We start from the raw sequence: 24634 nt of genomic DNA on the forward strand, positions 1-24634 counted from the left end.
CAGGAGTTTAATCCTGACCGGCTCAAGTTTGACTCAGCCTTCCATTCTCCTGAAGTCAGTAAAATTAGGACAAAATGCTGACATTTGTAAACTGCTCAAAGAGTGCTGTAGAGCACTATGGAATTGTATGTAAGTCTAAGTGACCTTCAAATATAAAAAATTGTTAAGGCAACAATATTGCAGTACTGTGTTTAAAAAATGAATAGAAAAGAAGGAACATTCATCCATAACATACTAACAAGGAAGGCCTGAGTGGAAAGGTAAATCTTCAATAACTATCTGAAAGGCATTAGAGGTAGTCCTCGACTTACAACAGTTCATTTAGTGACCATCCAAAGTCACAATGGCACTGAAAAAAATGACTTATGACAGTATTTCACACTTATGACCGTTGCAGCATTTCCATTGTCATGTGATCAAAATTCAGACACTTAGCCAATGGTTCATATTTATGATGGTTACAGTGTCCCAGGGTCATTTTGCGAACTTTTGCAAACTTCTGACAAGCAAAGTCAATGGGAAAGTTAGATTCACTCAACTGTGTCACTAACTTAGCAACTGCAGTGATTCACTTAACTGTGGCAAGCAAGGTCGTAAAATGGGGCAAAATTCACTTAACAAATGTCTCACTTAGCAACAGATTTTTTTGGCTCAGTTGTGGTCATAAGTCAAGGACGACTATATAGTAAGTTCTCATGAATTTTAGGGGAAAGAGCATTCCAGACAGCAGGTAACATCATAGAGAGGTCCCCTATCAGTAACCATACGAGAACATTGCCAACCACAGCACACACAATAAGACCTCTTCTCATAAGCTTATAGATCATCTGGTTCTGTAATGGACAAAAACAATCTGGAAGATAGCCTACTCCGAGAATGTTTTATACTTTATAAGCCCAAAGAAGAAATTTGGACCTGGGTTGGGAATTAATTGGCCACTAATGCAGTTGCTTGAACACAGCAGTAACATCTCTGTAACTGATCCCCTATTCAGCAAATAAGTAATTGTATTCTGCATCAATTGCAGCTCCAAAACAAAAAATATTACTCTACTGTAATCTCAGTGTATGGTTACCCGTGTACACCAGCCAAAGTTAGTAATAGGCAGCAGACAGATTAAAGGTAGACATTGTTTTATGATGCAATGTTGATTAGAAGTTCACTGTCTATTGTTGAACCTGGATGATGCTGTTTATCAGCAGTGCTGCTTACATGAATTTACCTGAAAGCAAATTAATTTTGCTTAGCATCTATTCGACCTTATGGACAGAAAGAAGAACTCTTCAGAGATTTGGTGACAAAGATTGTAATTACTGATCTTCCCTCCATCACACCTGTTCTGGCCCCCAGTTCCCGTGGATACTAAGCTTGAAAGACCAGGAAAGGGAATGAGGTGTGCATCTGGGAGAGAGGGAAGAGGTGGGTGTGAACTCCCATTGAACAAGTCTGTGCAGAATTTACTTTCCATGCTGATCCAATTTGCACACCATCTGCCGAAGCACAATTCCCTTTCTTAACCTACTTAATTCTCATGCTCAGGACCTGATTCAATGGACATTTGGATAGATCAGTTGTTAAAGCAAGTACTTGTTTAATTGAACAGGCCACACTCATACCTTATATCAGAGAAGAGCTAATGAAAACATTGAAACATAACCTAGAAAAAAGTTGCAGCTTTGTCCTTTACTTATAGGGAAAGGGCTGTGTTTTCTAAAAATTAGACTATTTGTCACAGTTTATCTTGTGACTTAATTGCATCACCATGTCCTTGGAAATATAATATTTCCATTCAGTTTCTGAAAGATATTTTGTAAATTTTCATGTAATAGATAATAGGTTAGAAGTTGGGTCATAGCAGCTTTTCCCAGCCTTGGGTTAAACTAAAGATGCCATAATAACATCAGTAGTTTTCTTCTTGTCAGGAAAAGTTTTAATTTATGCAAAAGGCCCCTCATTCAATTCCCAGCATTGACGTATTAAAGGATCCCTGGAATAGATGATAGAGTGGTGTCTTCAAAGAACCATGTTAATTCAGAATTTTATTATATATAACCTCTGCAAATCTCATAGTTCATTTTAGTTATAGTGGACAGTTCTGGGAAAGCTAGACTGAACCTAAATTCCATATACTCAACTTACAGTTGCATTTTATTTTTAATGAAATATATGCACAGATTGCCCTTTTTGTACATCTGTTTTAAAATCTCTGTCCATGATCATTTAATGTTCTTGGAGTTTCAAATAATTCTTGAGTATTTAGTAAGATCCATCCCCTATTTAAAAGCACAATGGGGATTTTTATCTGTATCCCACTGATAGTGAGTTATTCACATATTCAGTGTAGCTTGCCCAATTATTATCATGTGCAATAGTCCAGGGTATGTGATTCTAAGGCTTTCATTCTTGCAGCACCAACACTATCTTTTGATTGGGGCTTGGGCATATTTCAGGTGAGCAGTGAGAAATAGCAATAGCACTTGGACTTATATACCGCTTCATAGTACTTTACAGCCCTCTCTAAGCGGTTTACAATGTTAGCTTATTGCCCCCAACAGTTTGGGTCCTCATTTTACTGACCTTGGAAGGATGGAAGATTGAGTCAACCTTGAGCAACTCAGAATTGAATTCTTGGAGTGAGCAGTGAGTTAGCCTGCAATACTGTATTCTAATCACTGCGCCACCACGGCTCAAGAGAAAGAGAAAAATCTGAAAGTGTATGAATATGAAGAAACACGTACATGTGAGATTTATTTTAACAGAATTAAACCAAAGGTTTCTTGTTAATGAAGGAAAGTTGGCAACAAACTATAAATGAGTGCGTATGGCAGATGTGGTGGACAGGTAAATTAAAATATGAGAAACTGTTCCTTTGGTCCATCAGCTGGTTCTCCTTACACCTATCCATTTTGTAGTCCCAGGTATATAGACTTTGAAATTAATCCTGCTGATTTGTCAGTGGCATTTGGCAGAATAGAAATCAACTTGTGGTTAGCAATGATCTATGGAAGTCTTATCCAGCTTGGTGCCTGGCAGATGTGTTGAGCCCTTCCCAAATTAAATCACAGCAGAAGACAGTTATAAAGGAGTGTGTGTGTGTGTGTGTGTGTGTGTAAATACATTGATAAATTAAAGATGGGAAGGAAATATACACAAAAAATTGTAGCAACATGTTCATGCTAGTTATTACCCTTTGGTAAGATGGGTGGCCAATAAATTTAATAAATAAATAAGATATCCAGATTAGAATAAAGCTACCAAAGCAAAACCAAAGAATGGCAGGCAGACTTCTAATAATGGATGATTTCTAGCAGTGAAAACAAGGGCATTGGCATATGACTTACATCAGTGTTCCAGTAGACTTGGATTTTAAAACTTGAACACTCCAGGTATATAAACCTCACCCCCCCCCCCCCCCAAATTCTCTGCTAGTTTGATCTCTGCTGAGAATTCTGGGGATTGACTTTCATGCATCTGGGGAGCATCCAAATGGGGAAGGCAGTTCAGATGCAATGGGCTACAATCCCTCTAGACATTAACAAAAGTTACTGGCGATTTGGGGAGTTTTCACGCAAAATACTGCAGATGTAATGTTGCCTTCCTCTGATGTGTATGATCAATAGTTATTTAACTTTAGAAAAAACATAACCTTGCATTGTAGTACTTTTAAAAAGGAAATGTCTCGTTTCTAATCCAATATCTTGAGTAAAATGTACTGTAGGCCAATCAGTTACTCTAAGCAAGCAACTGGAGCAAGATAAATCCAAGATAATCTACAGTCTTATTAAAATCCTCTGACACAAAGAGTCTATTCATCATTCCTTTAAATGTGAAAAGCCTGTTTTAATGAACCACATGGTAGAAGAATGAGAGCTTTTGCAAAATTATTATATCCTGGAGTTGTCTGGTATGGAAAAAGAATAGCCTCATGTTGAAAATAAATGAGGGGGAACTGTGGAGTGTGGAAGCAGCTGCAGTGGGGAGTGAAATGCCATTGGGTACCTTAGATAGATAATTACTGCCTGCAGAGTATTAGTGGCAGACTATACGGTCTTTCTTCCTTTTGTTTTTTTCTTTTTTGCCTGGATCATATCAGAAATTGTTAATAGTCATCTGCTATGCTCTGCTGTAACCAATTACATAAGGTATATGTGCCACCGTGTTTAACTTTTACTGTTTCTGCTATTTAATACACTGTAAACAGTTTCCAAGGTGCCAATCAGGTGTTATGCAAATAATTGCCTCAACAGAATTTAGGTGCCCATCTCTCTGCAGCCCCAACAAAACCCATGGAGGGTAATGCATATTCTCAGAAGCCTAAAATGCCCGTAGGAGCTTGGCAGATCTCAGTACATAGGTGTCATCGATTGCTTGTTTAAGGAAGCATCATCAATCATGTCAGTGATCAAACCTGTATTCGGTGAAGAGAGAAAACAGTACAAACTGGAATAACTAAAGGCAACTTGAACCTAGCTCATCTCTGGGGTATGGATAAGACAAAGCCAATAATGTTAATTGCCCACTAGGGCAATTCTGCCATACAGAAAACCCAACAGTTATAGAGTGTTTTAAGGTATCTTTTAAACCCTGAATGTTATGATCAAAGGGATTCAGGCTTGCTCTCCTTGGCTGCTATCATCTTCCCCTCATAAAGAATACAAAACACTGTTTGCAACTTTAGTCACATGATGGCTGGATCATATATCATGTTTAACTATTGTTTTGGCAGTAATTTGTTGAATATGATATAGTGGCTGGGTTTATCTATTGCAAGTCATGGACTATGGGTTTCCATCCTACTAAGAATTGGATTCCCACAATGCGCTGAATGTGTACTATACAGTATAGCCTAACTGTAATGGAATGTATGGGTCACCTTGGGGGAAAAGGAGAAAAGGTGCTGCTTAGGAAACAATCATACAAGAGAGGCAGAAGCCCCCAGTGCCTTAAAAGTCAGAGATAGAAATTTAGGAAGAAGTCATCTTAATGGACCAAGCAGCTAACAGTGGCAAAGGAAAATTTGCAGCTTCAGTCTTGCAAGACTAATGCAGCCTTACAATAAAATAGAATTAGTTCATCTAATTCTGTGTCCCGTCTGGTTTACTTGGGAGGACCGACACAGTGTTAGCACAAGGGGTACACCATGTTTAGAGCTTAATTGTCTAATTCTCTTTGCAATGGTTTTGAGAATATTAGGTTTCTTGTTGAAAATGCCTATGCTAATAATTTAATCCTTAGTTTGAATGAGGAACAAGGTAATCCCTTGTGACTCTTTGGATAACAAATACTGGTGAAATGTAAATTAAATGCAAATTTAATGCTGCCTTGAGACATCCTAGAAATGTTGATAAGTATCTACCTAGCAAGCATTTTAAAAAGGAATTCAAAGTTAAAAAAACCCTTTCTTACTCATGAAGTACAGTATGAGTATTTCTGATTGTAAACAGGGATTTTAATATAACTTGGTGATATAAGGTAGCATTTTTTTCTTTTTAAGAAAAGAATATTTTTGAAAGTACAAAGTTGGAGTGTCCATGGAAATTCTCAGTCATCTAGATCATGGTTGTCTCAAAAGGCAACTAGACTTTGGTTTTTTCCTTTGAGGAAGAAGATGTTTCACTTCTCATACAAGAAGCTTCATAAGTTCTGACTGGATGGTGGTGGTGGTGAATGGAAGGATCATATTTCTTTGCAGTCATTTGGTCATTAGTACAGTTAGAACTTGGATGAGAAGCAAAAGGTCTTCTTCCTCAAGGAAAAAACAAAGTCCAGTTGTCTTTTGAAAAAGCACCTTTGAGACAAAGTAAAAGTAAATTGCTCTCTAATTCACCACAGTATATGTATCTGGGAGAGCATTTCTTAGATTGTTGGGAAAGGAAATTGCACTTTTGCATGCTTTGGGAGAAGCATCCATTTTTTAAAAAATGGGGAAAATTGATAAAAACTCACATATGGGAACAATATGCATTTGGTGTTTTGCACAAGGAGCAACAGACAGGACTTCTGGTTTTGTGTCACAGTAAGACGGACGCAGGAAGGCAGGGCTCTGCCTTCCACACCCAATTTCCGCACCCTGAAAAGGGCTTAAAGTCAGCCCGAAGAGACAATGAAGAAGGAGGGGTGCCTTGTTGATTACGGAGAGATGGCGGTCTTTCCTTTTGATCCAAGGAAAGCCCTCTAAACTGGCAGGGGAAAGACCAGCTACACCTCTGTGGCCAGCCATTAGCTGCTGACAACCGAAGAGCAAAAGCTTCCATTAGCACATCAGAAACAGCACTGGGTGAGGATATTAATCCTTTTTTTTACTATTTTATAACTGAATTTCCTGGGAAAGGCTCCCAAGAAGCTAAAAACCTCTGGATATGAACGGAAGTGGTGTTTTAAATTTTTTATGGGGGACAGAAAAACAATACTGAAGTGAAAGTAATGCAAAGCTACAGTTTTGATAAATTTGAGAACGGAAATAATTGTTAAGATTTTCTTTTTGGGAAAAATATCATTGAGGTGAAATATAAGAAATCAGCCCTTTGTTTTAAGAGTGGAAAATGGACTTTGGATGACATCAAGTGTTGGATTTGAGTACAGCATTATAATTAGTCCCTTGGCTGTTTGGTGACTTTCAGCTGAAGGGAGAACAGCTGGCAATAAAGGAAAATATTTTGGCATACTTATCATCCTGACCTTCTTGGACTATAAATACCTACTGAGCTTGGACTTTTAATCTCAACAGCTAGTGAGAGAGAAAGAAAAAAATGACTTTTGTATATGTCTAGCTGGAGGGAGGTTAAACATTTTGAATACTTGGAACATTGTGGATTACAACCTTGCCTGACAATTTTCAGGATACTTGAGACAAAGGATTACTATAAAATACTGCCATTAGGACTGGATTATAAAGGCTACATATAAAGACTAGAAAACTAGAGGAAACTTTGTTCCACTCTTACTGAGACTGATGACACTAGAGGATTTCTAGGAATGATGCCTCAAGAAAAAACAAATACCTTTCAGAAGGAAATATTTTCCATGCTACAGCTAATTCATCAAACAATTGTTGCACATAAAGAGGACATAAAAAGAAACCATAAAAATAACTAAAAATAACTTAGATAATATAAATGACCAAATTTCCAAATTGAAGCTACAACTGAGAAGTTCCTAGATAACGATTACAAAGTATGAACAAATAAACCATAAACCAGAGGATGAAGCAGAAGAAATGGACCTAGAGGTGGAGGAGATAGGAGAAGGGAAATATGAACTGCCATATACAAATAAAATACTGCAAGATGTACCTATAACAATGAAAATACAAAAGACCCCTTACTCCTTTCTCCAAAATACACCTGAGGACAAGGAAGAAGATTCTAGAATTCAGTGTCTCCAGCCAGCAAAAATTGCCTGTGAATGATAACAACATTGCCTAGTATGTCTGCACTTCTAGATGTCTCTAGTTTTCCGCTCAGGTTTTATGGATGCTAAATTCCAGGTTCTTTTTCTTCTATATTAGCATTAATTCACAGCATACACCTGCAGGTCAATGGGTATTTTGTTTTTTGTGCAACCTTTAGAGCTCCAGAGCACATATGCTTGATTAAGTTACAGTCTCACTGAGCACTAAGTCAAGGCGCTAATAAAGAGTATAGCTCAATGTGATGCAAGACTAAGATTGTTATTTTTTAAAAAATGTGCATGTTAAGCCAAATGTAAAGGAATCTCTCCCTTTCATTTTTCCACTGAAATTGCGCACATGCCTCTGCAAAGAATCCTGTGTATGAAGCTGTGTATTTTGAAGTAATACGCAGAGGAAGTACAGTCAGTTGTGGGATTCAGCCGGTTTGCACCAGTTCAGCAGAACCAGTAGCTAATTTTTTGTTGCTCAGGCCCAGAACGGACTTCTGGAAGTGGCATCCACACAGAGAACCAGTTGTTCACATATTTGAATCCCACCACTGAATACAGTCACTATTTCCATGCATTTGAAATATTGTTACATATGTTATATGATACATTTCTTTTTTGCTGTGGAGGATAGGGCTCAAATCATATGGCCACATCAAAAAGAAAAGGATACTGATTTTATATCTATCTATCTATCTATCTATCTATCTATCTATCTATCTATCTATCTATCTATCTATCTATCTATCAAATCGGGGTTTTTTGCCTGGACAAGATTTTGGAAGTGGTTTGCCATTGCCTTCTTCTTAGGCCTAAGAGAGAGCAACTGGCCCAATAGAAGAGCAACAAAGATGATTAGGGGACTGGAGGCTAAAACATATAAGGAACGGTTGCTGGAATTGGGTATGTCTAGTTTAATGAAGAGAAATACGAGAGGTGACATGATAGCAGTGTTCCAATATCTCAGGGGTTGCCACAAAGAAGAGGGGGTCAACTTATTCTCCAAAGCACCTGAAGGCAGGACAAGAAGCAACGGATGGAAACTAAGCAAAGAAAGAAGCAACCTAGAACTAAGCAGAAATTTCCTCTACAGTTAGAACAATTAATCAGTGGAACAACCTGCCTCCAGAAGCTGTGAATGCTCCAATACTGGAAGTTTTTAAGGAGAGACTGGACAGCCATTTGTCTCAAATGGTATAGAGTTTCCTGCCTGAGCAGGGGGTTGGACTAGATGACCTCCATTATTATGTCACCCAGCTGGCTTTGTGCCTATGGCAGGACTAGAACTCTCTCTAGTCTGGTGCATTAACCACAATGCCAAACTGGGTCTCTATTTAAATAGCGTGCCGTGACCAGATAATATATATGCTTGTTTTTCAGAGGTTTGAATGGAGAAGTGCTATTTGAAGGGCCTTCCTTTTCTTGAGTTTTTTGGTTTTTAAACTAAATGTGGATATTTAAATAAGACTTAAACAGACTTTCCCAAACCTGGAGCTCAAATCCTTGGACAACATCAGGCTAAGGAAAGCTAAAATAGCAGACAACTTTTTAAAAATGGACTGAACCTGATGTCAAAATAATTAATGTATATATTTTGTTTTCTCTGACAATTAGATTTTATAGATTGTTTCAAAATACAGATACAATCATGAGGCAGAAGATAGATCTGTACCATTGCAAACAATGCATTCTCAAGAATTGTAATTATTGTCTAACTTTCAAGTCTGCATCTCTCATAGTATTTTTCATAGAGTTGCATATATTCAGCATCTGTGTCAGCACTGATTTTTCCTGAATTCCACAAATGATAACCTGGCTATCTGAAAGTGTTTTATGTATCTTGTTTTCACTTGTATACAAAATAAGCATTAAGAGTAGTAAATATATTAATAACCTCAGGTTAAATTTATAAGTAATTTTATAATTTTGTTTTTATTTTACAAAATAGCTGAGCAAGAGGATATTCAAAAAAGAACTTTCACAAGCTGGGTGAACTCACAGCTAGAAAAGGTAATGGGATGGTGGTGATGTTGATTTTTTTTAAAAAATATATGTATAGTATAATAATGTTTCAGTCCCTTTTATCTGATTAAACATTTGAATCTCAGTAGGAAAAAGTAAATGGAAACAGAAAGTATTTACAGCAAGTATCAAAACTTGGTGAAATGTCTGAATTGCTTGTGAATTGCTTGTAGGGTATACATATAGGGCATAGAACTGATAGTATCTTTTTTCCATGCGTGTAAAAAAACTGTCAAAGCTAACTATTAACTAAACCAACATTGTGGATTTATTGGCTCAGTTGGTCATCTTTTGCCACTTAAACAGCACTAGATTGAAGTATGACTCAGCACATTTTTGGGTAGCTGCCTTGGTGGCACCTCAGCTCAACAGATCCAAGAATGGGCAACCTGTTTTAGCCATTTGGAACAGTGAACGTTTTGCTTGCACTTTCACTAAATTACTGACAAGTCACAAAATGTCTAGTCACAAAATGTCCAATGATCAGGATGGTGATATTGCCCAAACATTCCTTGTGGTCTCCTAAGATGGTCCCTATTTCAGCAGTTTGCGGTAGCTTTGTCTTTTGAAGGGTAGGCAAAGGACAAGCCCCTACTAATTTTATTTTCTCAGAATGCCTGTTGACAAATTGATTTAGAAATCTGTAAATAAAGAGATGATGGTAAACACTGATGCTTTGTTTTTCAAGTTGGCAGATTCTTTACTATCATCAGGCCTTTTTTTCCCATAGAACGCTCAGAACGGAGTTCTGGCACCTTTTTTGGATGGAACCTTGTAGAGTAGGCAAGGCCGGTTGTATGACATGTGTGAGTTCCGGCACCTTTTTCTTTTACAAAAAAAGCACTGACTATCATTATTAGTGCTACTAATTATAAACATTTTTTAAAAAGTACTACAGTTTCATGGAATATGAAGCCTAGCAAGAAAGTGTTGCTTACCCTATAGTTGACAGTATGACAATAGCCCCATCTGCTAGCAGGTTTTTAGGATGATGCAGAGACTAACACACTGAGAACTGGTTGGTAAAGTATTTGTACAAGAGCCCCTTAGGTCCAAAATATGCATTCAGTTATGCATATTATTTTGTTGTAATGCATACTAAAAGCACTGTAGTATATATAACCAAATATAAATAATTATTCTGCAGCATCCGTCGCCTTCTCTTATCTTGGACTTGTATTCAGACATTGGGAAGGGACATGTGCTTTTGGATCTGCTGGAGGTCCTTTCTGGACAACAATTGGTAAGAGTATCATGGTTAACTCAATCAAAAGAATTCATAGAAAGACTGTGTACATAGGAGTAGTTCTCATGTTTCTCAACAGTCACTTAACCAAATAGCCCAAGTTTCTCAGCTGAGAAAAACATAGATGCATTTCTTAAATCTTTTGTTTACTATTTATTTATTTTATTTATATCCAGTCTCTCTTATTTTTACAAAAAACATAAGGCAGAGAACATATCCAACACACATTCCTCCTATTTTCCCCACAACAACTTCCCTGTGAGGTTGGGCTGAGAGAGAGTCACCTAAGGTCACCCAACTGGCTTTCATGGCTAAGGGAGGACTTGAACTCACATTTTCCTGCTTTCTAACCTCATGTCCTAACCACTAGACCAAAGTGGCTCCTACAAAGATATGCTTCTCCTCAACTAGTCTGAAATATCTGAATCACAAAAGCAAATTATGTAAAATGGATAAAGTTCACCAGTCCGTTAAACACAGTTTCTTGTTTGTAAGACTTTGTGTTAGTATTATTTTTCAAATTGCAAAGTATTTTGTGCCAAAAGGGTTTAGGATGATAACTGTCTCAGAACATATGTTTGTTTTTCTTCATGTTTCAATTTCCCTCTTCCCTCCTATATAACTCCTTGAAGAGGGTAAGTCCCTTGGGGCAATGAACTTTACTTTCAGTCTTTGTAAAGCATTACACATACTGCACATAGATATTTCTGCAATTTTTACAAGAACAGTAGTAGCAGCATATAAGGGGAAAGAATCAAAGTAGAAAATAACTTCAGAATCCAGCCATCTGCAAATATAATCTATTATTAGTACATCCTACCTACATGAATATACTACATGAATTTCCTTTTATAATTGTCAATTTGTCTTGTAAGATTGCAATCAGGAATATATATTTACAAATAGTGAAACATTGTCACTGTTTATATTGGTCAAACTGTTCTTTTTCTGTTTCTTTATATTTTATAGCCACGTGAAAAGGGATCGAACACTTTCCAATGCAGAAGCAACATTGAAAATGCCTTAACCTTCCTGAAGAATAGATCAGTTAGTATTCCAGCTTTGAAAGGAGCCCAGGTTTACTTAGTTGCTAGAGCATTAAATGAATTATTAAATGAATTGTTCAGTATTTATTTCCAGCAATTTCACTATAAAATTAGTTACAGATCTCAGCTATATAAGAACATTTTCCTACATGTGAAGGACATCCAGATTGATTGCTAGGTCTCTGTGATATTTGCATATTTTGTATTTTATTGTATCTGCTTTTTGCAACAAGCACACATGGTAGTCCTTTTTTGGTGCCTGAATCACAATTGAACAAGTTAGTTGTTACTTTTCAAGGAAGAGAAGCAAATATTTGTGCCCATCAATAGTTGGATTTGGGGCACTGTGTTCTCATCTTAAAACAAGTTTATTTTCTTTCTATACTATTGCAGTTTGTTCCACCACTAACAATGGATCAAGATTGTTGTTGTGAAAATCATACACTAAACATTGCAGATTTGTGACACAAGCCACTATTTCCTATGGCTGTCCTCCAAATGTCCTGGGATTGTAACTCAAAGGATTTTTCCTCTTTCAGTTGACTGAGAACTTTGGGAAATAATCTCAGCACATTTGGAGGCTCCCAGTTCATCAAAACAATAAATCCTCATTTTTTTCCAGCTCAAACTTATAAACATCCATGTTGCTGATATCATAGAAGGAAAACCATCCATCGTGCTTGGTCTCATATGGATCATCATATTGCATTTTCATGTAAGTACTAATCAACATAAAGAAAAAGATATTTCAAATTTTATTCCAATTAGTGGTTGTCCCACAATTTTAGTACAGTACTGACTTTGTCAGTTCTGCTTCTTCTACCATGGCTAAACCAAGAAACTATTTCAAACATGTAACTTGTAATGTAAAATTATGATAATTTTTCTTACTGTTTTATTATCTCTGCTTAAATTATGATCTTTTGACTACATTCAATCATTTCGGGAGGTTATTTATCATATTTTAACATGGCTAGTGCAAATTGAAGTTCAAATATTATGTTATTTATACTTGTTACTTGTTGAATGTTTTCCTCCATATGGTTGATAAGGAAAATATTGAATATTTAGTTACAGATTTTTTTCAACTCAAATTCATAGTGTTGAGATAGAATAGTTCCTAGCAGGATACTAAGCTCAATGTATTGGGTGATTATACTTATTTAATGTGATAGAGAACCCAAGTCCTGCGTGAAAAATGTGTGTTGTCAAAATTATGTCTAACTAGATTTTTTGGGTAGTCTTTTTTTTCTGCATGGTTTTTCTGGCTAGAGCAGATCATATCAAAACCAGCCATTTGAGTTAACCCTTTCTTTTAGGTACAGTCAGACATTTTCAAATGCGTCTTTTCTTTCTTTTTGATTTTCATGGATAGATTGAAGAATTAGCCAAGGCTCTTTCTTGTGGATACAGTTATTCATCTCTGGATAGTCCAAGCACTGTGGATTTATCACCAGCAACAAGCCCAACAGCTAGAACTAATGTCAAAGCAAAGGAACGGTGGAAGATATCAGCAAAGAAGGCTGTCCTGCTATGGGCTAAGGAACAGTGTGACAAGTATGTCAGAATAGGAAAATCAGTCTGATCCTATCAGTTATAAATCGGTTTCCGCCTTTATTTGCTTATTTTAAACTTTGAGCTGTAGTGTAAATGCAGATCTGAGAAGCAGCTACATCTATATCAGCATATTAGTCTTATGTATGGACCATCCAGTTTGTGTCAGAATTCACAAAAATTATATTCTTCAAAGATTTCTAAATGCATAATATAGTATTTAAAATGTACCTCAACAGGCATATTGAGATGCATTTTTCAGCTGCTCTTTCTTCATGGAAAGTTCATAGTATGAAATATAACAGTACCTGAGGGTATTTAACACTTAATAAAGCCATATTATAGGACTCGGTGCTAAATCTAAATTAAAAATGTAGAGGAAAAGAGTGATAGATGGAAATAAGGAATACCAAAAGAGGAAGAGAAAGAAGTGTTTCTTTGTGTTGCATATTATAAACTGATGTTGGCCTGACATTAGAAAGCTGCAATATAGCAGCTCTAGTTCAGAATTTGCAAGGAATAAATGTACTTTACTACAGATGACTTTAAAGAAAGATTATGGGAGGCTTTCCTGATTCCTTCCAGACATTTGGGTAGACAACTCCAATAAACTCTGCCCATTATAACTACCTGGAACTTATGGGAGTCAGAATCTAAAATATCTGCTATACATTAGTTGAGGAAGACTGGATTGAATAAATTCATTATGAGTGCATAATCTAAACATATTGATAGCATGCAGCTTGACTTTATAATGAATGCAGGGTGAGTTGACAGAGGTAATTACAGATTGGTGTTGTAGCATTGTAAATAAATCTTTTTTGAGAGGTAGGTGGCTGTCCTTCCAAACTCTTGCATAGTTGTAATCAAACTGATAATAGCTTTTGGGACTCTGTCCAGGAGATCAAAAGAGTTGGGTAAGTTATGCTGAAACAAATGGCAAGCTGATTTCTTACTTCCTTCTGTGCACAGCTGAAGCTCCTCCAATAAATGCAGCAAATGATATCTGTGTTCGATCAATGAGCCATATCACCTTTCTGCACCCAGGAAACATCACTTTTCATAAATACAACCTATTCTCTACCTGTGTGGAGCTTTCTTAGTTTTAAGTCTGTCTTCTGCTTTTGAGGGAAATTATGTACAGGGTAGGGAGAGCTCCTAAAACTATGAACATGTGGGATTGTTGGGCTAAGGAAGTGCAGCTAGTATTTGCTGAGTCTGTTTGTGATTCTCTTTCATGCAGACAGAAGACAGAACTGATTTCCCATTTTGCAAGGAGCTTTTACTCTTCTAACTAACAAATTTTATTTCATTTGCCTAGGATTAATATATGTAGCTAAACGAGAAACCTATCTGATACAAGTAGCATTCCTTCCTTGAACTGCATAGAAAGGAAATGTGCTTGAAGGAACAAATGGTGTAACATTTCTTTCATTATATATTGGAATTATATCAGTAATCGGTTTATTATGTCATAGAAAATAACTCTCCTTCCTCCAACTTTTAAGTTATAATTTCTCAGAGTTTTTATTGAAAATCAGGGCAAGCTATACATCGCCTCCCACATTTGCTATTTTCTTTCTTTAAAAACATCTATCCATACATTGGTTAATGGAGCCTCTTTGGTGTTTAAGCTAAGGGCAGAAGGTTTATAGCTAGTTTTAAAACCAGGATGAGGGAACAGACTGGTATACAAATTTTTATTTTCTTGTCCAGCATAATATTTCTCCCCCTCTTACTTTAATTTTGTGTGTCTTTTAAATGTTTTTGATCATAGGCATGGGTCTATCAATGTTGCAGATTTCAAATCCAGTTGGAGAAATGGATTGGCTTTCTTAGCCATCATTCATGCATTAAGGCCAGGCCTTGTTGATGTGGAGAAAGCAAAAAAGAGATCAAATAAGGAGAATCTGAGAGAGGCGTTTCAAATTGCAGAGAAGGAACTCAGTATACCCCGGCTACTTGAACCTGAAGGTAACTCATAGATTTTTACATGCACTTTAGCTTCAATCTGCTTGATGTTGAGTTTTGAGCATCTTTAAACCCAGAAGTGCTTACTTAATTGTGCTGATTTATTATACCAATTTTGGTCTTGCCTTGCCTTAATTTTATTAATATTAGTTTATTATTAATTATATTGTATTGGAACAGATAAAATGATAAGACTCTTAAAGAAAATCAACATTATGTATATTAAAAGTGACAATGACAGATATAACCAAATGTGCTTTGCAATTTTCTTTAATATCACTATCAAGTGTAACATTTCTATAATCCTTTTGATTGTTTTTAGCTTAAATATAAAATATATGCAGTTATTTTAGGTCAAACCACAGATCCATTTGCCCCAGGATGGTCTAATTCTGGAGTTCTAGCATAAGATATTTAAGTTGGCATGGGGTTAAGGAGACCTCTGCAGCCTCCTCAGGCATGAGAGTTTTTCACTGGGTTCCTCTGGATTGGATTTGGAGCTAGGTCTAATACTGTAAACATATTGTTTACAGACTTTCTCAGTGGATAATTTATCCCCCCCACCCCCAAGAACCTTATTCAGGCTGATAGCTGCATTTCCAAAAGTAGCAAGATGGGCCACACCTGTGACGTTTGGAAGCTTCTACTTGGAGATTCTGCCCTACTTTCACACTGGGAAAGGTTGCTGAGGAGTATTGGGTGGCAGAGATTTCACTCAAAGATGAGAAAGACTATAGCATTTCCTTCTTGCTAGGTCTCCAGAAGTATTTGTCCCATGATTTCCTTCTTGACCTGCTATTTAAAAGGAAGGGCTGATAGCATAATTTCCCACTAGGAAATACCAGGCTGAATCCCTGTAGTCTCTCAAACACTTTGAAGGAGCTGTCTTACATATGAATTACCAAAACTGTTTCCCAAGGAAATAAGACAGCAGGCAGGAGATAGAAGGACTGGGGAGTTAAAGACTCTCCATCACATTGACTCTGTCTCCTGCATCTGCACAAATTTGAGGAGGTAAAATAAAAAAAAATATTTTGCCTGTCATATAATAGTTTGCCCATAACTAACTGAGCCACTGCGGGAATAATCACAGTTAATGGATGTATTGTCAGATAACAATATTTGTTGTTGAACATGCTATATTGGTCTAATGTATACATATTGTTAAACTAGAATGAATGGTTCATAAATCATGCTGTTGAAATCCAGAAACAAATAATTTACATGTGGACCAGGCAATTTTGAAACCCAACACTTAACACAATTATGGGCAATGCAGATCTAATCAGTAATATACATAGTGGATTGTATTATTAGAAGTTTGTACTTTGGAATATATTCAAATCTCTTGGCATTCCACAGATGTTGATGTCAGCAGTCCAGATGAAAAATCCATCATGACTTATGTGGCTCAGTTTCTCCCGTATTTTAAAAGTTTACCTGTGGCTGAAGAAAGAATGCAGGTACAGTATGTGACACCAAAAGCTCTAGAACATGTTTTATACTTTTTTTTCATCCTGTTTTTGCAATTTTATCTATGAAAATCCATGCCGTGATAAATTTTATCGTTCAGAATTTGATTAGACCTGCAGCTGGTTCAGATAGAATATTCACTGATAATTAATGTCACTTACGATTATGATCTTGTTACATGTATAATGCTAAATCATTTCTTTAAAATAATGGCTTATTACAACATGTAATGTATGTTAATTTGATAATGCTTTGGTTCATACATTACACTAAATTAATACAAATAGTTCATATGATGGCTTAAGAGTCTGGGTGGCACAGTGGTTAGAATGCAGCATTGCAGGCAAACTCTGCCCACAGTCTGGAGTTTGATCCTGATGGGGCTTAAAGTTCATTCTGTCTTCCATTCTTCCAAGGTTGTAAAATGAAGGCCCAGATTGTTTGGGGCAATAAGTTGATTTTGCTTTGAAGCTCTATGGGCGGTATATGAGTCTAAGTGCTATTGCTATAGTGTAATATGTGAATACAGCCAGTTTGATATATTCTGAACACTGTATCACATACTAAACAGTGGTTTATTTTAGCCATGTTTATTGTTTGAGGCATAGGGGCCTCAATCACAGATAATAATAATAATAATAATAATAATAATAATAATAATAATAATAATAATAATAATAATAATAAGAAGAAGAAGAAGAAGAAGAAGAAGAAGTTGGAAGGGACCTTGGAGGTCATCTAGTCCAACTCCCTGCTAAGGCAGGAAACCCTATACCATTTCAGACAAATGGCTGTCCAGTCTCTTCTTAAAAACTTCCAGTGTTGGAGCATTCACCACTTCTGGAGGCAGGTTGTTCCACTGGTTAATTGTTCTAACTGTCAGGAAGTTTCTCCTTAGCTCTAGGTTGCTTCTCTCCTTGACTAGTTTCCATCTGTTGCTTCTTGTCCTGCTTTCAGGTGCTTTGGAGAATAGCTTGACTCCCTCTTCTTTGTGGCGGCCCCTGAGATATTGGAACACTGCTATCATGTCACCCCTCATCCTTCTCTTCATTAAACTAGACATACCCAATTCCAGCAACCGTTCCCTATATGTTTTAGCCTTCAGTCCCCCAATCATCTTTGTTGCTCTTCTCTGTACCCTTTCTAGAGTCTCGACATCTTTTTTACATCGTGGTGAGCAAAACTGGATGCAGTATTCCAGGTGTGGCCTTACCAAGGCTTTGTAAAGTGGTATTAGTACTTCACGTGATCTTGATTCTATCCCTCTGTTAATGCAGCCTAGCACTGTGTTGGCTTTTTTGGCAGCTGCAGCACACTATGCAGCACATTATGCTGAATTATGCTGTAAACACTCAATGTTTGGGGTCAAACAACTTGTTGAGCTAAAACTAAATAAGTCATATGAATTAGAAGCAAATATATTTCACTGTTGTTTTTCAAAACAGTCTATGAAGGACAAAATCTCTGGGAATAAGATTAACAAAACATTATTTTCTGTAACAATGCAAACAGGAATATCTGTGCAATACATACAGTTTTTTTGTTCTGCTTTCTAGGGAAAAATCAAAGAGACCCTGAGCTGGCTCAATGCAGAGGAATGTAAGTTAACAAAGTTGCTGACTGAGCTAGAGAATGCATCCTTCTACAAGAAGTGTGAAGTAAGTAACTTTGTAAATGCATCCTTTGGAGGATGCATTACTGTTTATTACAAGAAATATCAAATGGTAACAATTGAGCCCTTTTTGGTAACTTTTTATGAAATGAAGATTTTGGTTTTTGCTTTCTGTGCTCTTTTTAGACATGGTTGCATTTTATGACAGCAAACTGTTATTCAGACCACATACAGTGAGGACAATTAATCAGTGGAACAGCTTGCCTTCAGAAATCATGGGTGCTCCATCACTGGAGGTTTTTAAGAAGAGACTAGACATTTACTTGTCTGAAATGGTATAGGGCAGGGGTCCCCAACCCCCAGTCCGTGGACTGGTACTGGGCCGCAGCATGCCAGCAACTGGTCCACGCAAACAAGCGAAGCCCCATCCGTGGGATGCAGGCATCACCCAAAACCACGCACTTTCCGGTCCGCGGAAAAACCTCTCTCCACGGAACCGGTCCCTGGTGCCCAAAAGTTTGGGGACTTCTGGTATAGGGTCTCCTGCTTGAGCAGGGGGTTGGACTAGAAGACCTCCCAAGGGTCTTCAGCTCTATTCTGATTGAAAAGAAGGTATCAGCCTTAGCAAAGGGCTGGCTTTGCATGCTGCCATTCCTTCTCTACTTTTTATGCAGCTCGAAATAGGACTTAATCAAAATAAAATTTGACTAGTGACCCTATGTTTATGAATAGGAAGCACAAAATTATTATTTAAAAAGTTAATTTAAAGTGTTAATGACCTTAAGAGTATTATCCATAATTAATCTTTTTTTAAAAAAAAATAGGAGCTTTTCACAGTCATTCAAACTGAATACAACATATGAAGATAGGAAAATTTTCCCTTCTGTGCCAGTCTTATCTGAAGTGCAAAGCTATGAAAAGCAATCGGGCACAAACCGTAGTTATTGATGAACAGATTGTTTAGTATTAATGTATTAAGTCCCCTTTTAGAACCACTTAAGTTCATCATTGCCACAGTAAATCTACAAATATCTTAGCTACAACATCGCTAGTGTTATTAAAGAAGCCAATCATAATTGCATAAAAATATTAAAACAAAATAAGCCATGGTATAAAGAACTTATCTGTCGCTCAGGAAGTTGATGATAAAGATTCAGACTACCAAGAAGAATCAGACTGAAATTTTGTTACTTAGTTTTCTGTTTAATAATGGCCAAGCAGTATAGATAGACATGGCCTATGTTTCTGGAACGTGATTTATCAAATTACCTTAAAATCTAACACAAGTAGTCCTCGACTTACAATCATTTATTTAGTGACCATTCAGAGTTACAATGTCTCTGAAAAGAATGACTTAGGACCTTTTTTCACACTTACAACCATTGCAGAATCCCATGGTCATGTGTTCAACATTTGTATACTTGGCAACTGGCATGTATTTATGATGGTTGCAACCTTCTGGGAAAGTCAGATACATGTAAAAACTGTGTTACTAACTTAACAACTGCAGTGATTCACTTAACAGCTGTGGCAAGAAACGTAAAATGGAGCAAAACTCACTTAACAAATGTCTTGTGTAGCAACAGAAATTTTGGTCAAAGGATTGTCGTCACATTATCAAGGATTATCTGTAGTGGTATTAAAACAACTAGTGTGTGATTTTAAGCTTGGTTAGTTTTTGCTGTTATTTTAATCTATTTCATTTTGCATATAATTTTAGTGTGCAAATTATTTATTAAATGTATAAGCAGCCCAACTCCCAGATATAGAAGCTTTGTAAGTGATATAATTAGGTTAATTTCATTATGTGAATATTCTGTTGTTCACTTGAACATCTTTTATTCAGAGATAAACTATCCTTGTACCCAGTCCCATTTAAATACTATGTTCTAAGTCCCTAATTCTTTTAAGTAGCTAACACGGAATATATTGAGTGCACTTATGCTTTTAAATATCAATTTAAATCCTTAGGCAGTGCTATCATTTACAGAAGCATTTAATGAAGAAAAAAAGGCCTTCATTCCAATTCTGGAATCTAAAAGAAAAGGGTCAGAGCTGAATGAAGACTACTCGGAGATGAAGGAAGCATGGGATAACCTATTGTATCAGGTCATTAGGATATTTAAAGGAATTTGCATGTATTTTGTTGTTGTAAAAGATTTCTCGTTCATGCATTTTTTACACCTGGCTTTCGTGTGAACGCATTTCCTGCCACACAAATATGAAGCAAAGATGGGAGCAATATAATATTTGCCAGACTAAGAGGTAACATATCTGCTCAAACAGAACAATGGTTCCAATATGCTGGTACATTTTTGTGACATAAAGTATGAATAGTTGAAGGGGAAACTTCTTAACAGTGAGAACAATTAACCAGTGGAACAGCTTGCCTTTAGAAATTGTGGGTGCTTCATTACTGGTGGTTTTTAAGGAGAGACTGGACAGCCACTTGTATGAAATGTTATAAAGTCTCCTGCTTAAGCAGGGGTTGAATTACAAGACCTCCAAGGTCCCTTTCAGCTCTATTCTGATTAAGCAACATGCTGCTATATTTTTGTGATATAAAGTATGAATAGTTGAAGAATCAATATGAATGGCATTTCTCTGATCTATTTGTCTAGATGAATGAGTGGAAAGCAAAGCTGGACAATATGTTACCTCCACCTCTAGATGCCACTGAAGCATGGCTCAAAGAAACAGAGCAGCATCTGGCACACAATCTACCAGTTTCTCAAGATCATTTGAAAGCAACAGCTGCCCTTGAAGAAAAATTGAGAGCTGTTCAGGTTGGTTAAGGAAAGAAAAATATTTACTTTTTAAGCATTTATTGATTAAATGTATTTGCCTCTCGTCTCATGGGCAGTTTAAATAACAACAACAACAACAACAACAGCCACAGAAGAGAAGGCTCTTTTTCTAGACCCCATCAGCCAAAATTCCTTTTACTAATATGCATTAGTAAAATATATCATCCTCTTGTATATGTGCCTTGCTTAAAGCAAGCATCGAGGCATTTTAACAGTAGCACTGTTAGCACCGTAATACAATCAGCAGTGCCTTTTTCCTATTATTTGGGGAACTGTGAACAATACTGAGGAAAAAAGGACCACTAGCTTATATCTGGTTCACTATATAATAGAATAAGAATCTAAACAATAAGTAAATCCAATGTACATGAACTATTTTTGTAAGCTTCCTACATTCACCTCAAAGAGTGAGATGGGTGGTATATAAATATAATAAATAAATAAGACAAATCAGCTAAATGTGGTTAACTTCAAATGAATAAGCATGCATTTCTATTGCAGTTCACCTGCTAGTATATACAGTTTTAGGATGCATTGCATGACTTTGATAGATTTGGGGTTGCTTTTCAAATGATTGGTTGAACTCATATTTTGAGATAAGCCAAAACTCTTGACATTTCCCACATTCTTTATGTTGGATCAGAGATTGTAAAACATTTAAACAATGACTTCATTCAGCCTTGTATGCTATTGAGTGTAATATGTAAAGCAGGGGTGTCAAACTCGCAATGTCACATGACATGTCATGACGTATGGTGACTTTTTTGCCATTGCCAGCAATGGGGTGGGCGTGGTTTTGCCATGATGCATCTAGCCCATGGGCCGGCAGTTTGACACACCTGATGTAAAGGGTGACCAAATCTAGCACTGCTCTGAATATTATGTCTGTGGGTAAATGCAATCCCAGGCATACTCACCAGGCATACTCAGTGGCTTTGCTTGGTTTTGGGGCTTTTGGCAGCTGCCCAAGAATTACAGCAGCCAATAATATATCCTGGGGTGCACTATAATATAAAATAAAGTAAAAAAGCAATATAATATTCAGCTATGTAACCTCATATTGTTCAGTAACAATACGGTCAGCTCTATAAGTAAAGAAAGATGCAATATTTCAGGATCTGTCTTTATAACCATTCTATACACTATTCCATAATTACTTAATGATACTTTTCTTTGAAAAATTATTAGCCTATTGCTATCCCTTTTTAAAAAATGCTAGGAAAATAAATGCATATACAGTATAAATGATGCTTTAATTGTAAGACATTTATGAATAGTGCTTCTGCTTTTTAGAATTCGATGGAAAGTTTTCAACAGCATTTGGAAACCCTACAGTCCTTTGACAATAGAGATAATGCTGGTATGCTGCTAGTTCCAGCTCAGAAGCTGGAAGAAATGAGAAAAAGGTTTGTGATGTCAAATTCCTCCTTCAGTTGCTGCATTCAGCTAAAATATAATTGTATTCTCATCAAATTTAGTAGCCTAATTGCAGACTGATGGTGGGCATCTTTGCTGCTCTTATTGACACTCATACGCATTTCCCACAACCTGATATCTTCCAGATGTGATATATTTATTAGATTGGGGAATTTATTCAATCCCAGGATCTGATTTCCTTGTAGGCAAGTTGTGTGGTCTTATTCTCCCCATGATCAAGAAAGCATGTTTTCAAGCCCAGCTTGTGGTTTCTCTGAAAGCACTACCTGGACTACAGTGAGTGGATTGGTATAACATGCTTAACTTGTTTTGGGGGGTTTATATAACCTATTGTAATATAAACTAATTCAATAGTCTGAATTTTCACCGAACAAAGTTAAAACTAATTAACTAAGACTAAAACAAATTAAGCTCAGCAGGAATGTGGGCAAACATAGCTAATGGTGCTCTAAAGGATCTGATTAAGCACCTGTACTTTGTGCAAATCCAGCTAATAGAAAGCAAAATGTAGATGGACCCCACGCTTGAGTCAACACAGCTCTTCCTACATTCTTTGTTTCTGGAAATAATGCCAATTTCCTGATTTTTGTCATTCATATTTTTGTATCCAGTTTATAAATATATGAATCTATTTAATTCTGAACCAGACTGTTGATCCATCTGGTTCAATGTCCCTTATATTAATTGCCATGGGTCTTTTAAAGTCCTTCAAGACTTCATGTAGTTATTAAAGTCTTGGCTGGGTCCTGTAGGCCCTCCAGCATTTGTAGCACTTTCTTCTGCTCTTCAGCTTTATCTACTGTATTCTTTCATTCCTGCACTACCATGATCATATCACAACATTTCCTTTTAAAAAAATATTATTTTTTTATAATTACAAATCTTTAGTGCTTAGTAAACAATGTGTTGCCTGGGTCCACATATTTAACTTAATAATAATACAACTTCCATTCCTACTCTCTACTCCGTTTTTCTAGCCTTTGTAAAAAGTATCCCATGTTTGAAAGTATTCTATATCTTTTCCTTTCATTTTTAATGTGAGCTTGTCCATTTCCAACAGTCCAGAATTTTCTTAATTATGTCTTCTTTGGCTGATGTTTCTTCATTTTTCCAATACTGTGCAAATGTAATGCTCGCAGCTGTTAGTATATGTAATATTAAATATACACATTCTTTATCATAGTTTCCTGTGATTATACCTAAAAGAAATAGTTCCAGCTTAAAGTCTATATGTTTTCTTAACATTTTCTATAACCACATATGTATTTTTGATCAGAATCTTTTTGCTTTAGGGCATGTCCACCAAAGGTGGTAGTACATGCCTGGCTTTTGCCTACATTTCCAACAGTTGCTAGACGTGTTTTAAACATTTTTGCTAATCTTGCAGGTGATAAATGCCATCTATAAAACATTTTATATAAATTTTCTTTATAGGTAGCTGCCCTTGTTATTTTATAGTTTCTTTCCCACAAGTTTTGCCATTTTTCATTTCTTTTTAAAATATATATATTTTGTTGATTTTTTACAATAATGATCTTAGGTGCTTAGTAAACAGCATATTATCTGGGTTCGTATTTTTAAAAAAATCAATAATGATTAATTTCTATAATTCCATAATCAGTATGTTAATTAATAGTATGTTTCTTTGATCTTCCCTTCTCCCAATGGTATTTTCCTTTGTCAATATTAGATAAATATAATTATTAATATTTTTAATGCATACAAGGTTGGATATAAGCATTTTTTGTGTTTGTACAAATAACAATGACATCCATATATAACATATTTTCTAATTAACTTATGTTTCAATTGTATTTGTAAAAGTCATCTTGTTAAATCACTACATGTCCTGTTTTCAAAATTCTTATTTAAGCTTGATTTCCCCTCGGTATTCAAATCATTCTTCTTGGTCATAATGCTCTCAAAAATTTTGCCATTTTTCTAACTCTACCTTGTGCCCAAAGTTTTTTGCCCAACTTATCATTGTTTCTTTGACTTGTTCATCTTCCATCTTCAGGTTTAATAAAAATTTATAGTTTTTTAATCAATTTTTCATCTGATGACAATA

At 36.2% G+C, this 24634-nt stretch overlaps 1 protein-coding gene across 13 annotated transcripts in view; it reads left to right on the plus strand.

Moving 5' to 3' along the window:
- The window catches only part of SYNE2 (spectrin repeat containing nuclear envelope protein 2), a 252931-nt gene that overhangs the window by 20502 nt on the left and 207795 nt on the right, over nt 1-24634 (plus strand). For all 13 annotated transcript variants that reach the window (XM_081313270.1, XM_081313260.1, XM_081313271.1 and 10 more), the window contains exons 3-13: nt 9347-9408; nt 10568-10663; nt 11636-11713; nt 12335-12427; nt 13088-13269; nt 15044-15240; nt 16600-16700; nt 18267-18368; nt 20294-20431; nt 20944-21108; nt 22423-22535. In XM_081313270.1, coding sequence (XP_081169396.1) covers nt 9347-9408; nt 10568-10663; nt 11636-11713; nt 12335-12427; nt 13088-13269; nt 15044-15240; nt 16600-16700; nt 18267-18368; nt 20294-20431; nt 20944-21108; nt 22423-22535 — 1327 coding nt within the window. The remainder of the gene's footprint in view (nt 1-9346; nt 9409-10567; nt 10664-11635; nt 11714-12334; nt 12428-13087; nt 13270-15043; nt 15241-16599; nt 16701-18266; nt 18369-20293; nt 20432-20943; nt 21109-22422; nt 22536-24634) is intronic.

The sequence above is a fragment of the Vipera berus genome (assembly GCF_964194415.1).
Source record: "Vipera berus genome assembly, chromosome: 1".
NCBI lineage: Eukaryota > Metazoa > Chordata > Lepidosauria > Squamata > Viperidae > Vipera > Vipera berus.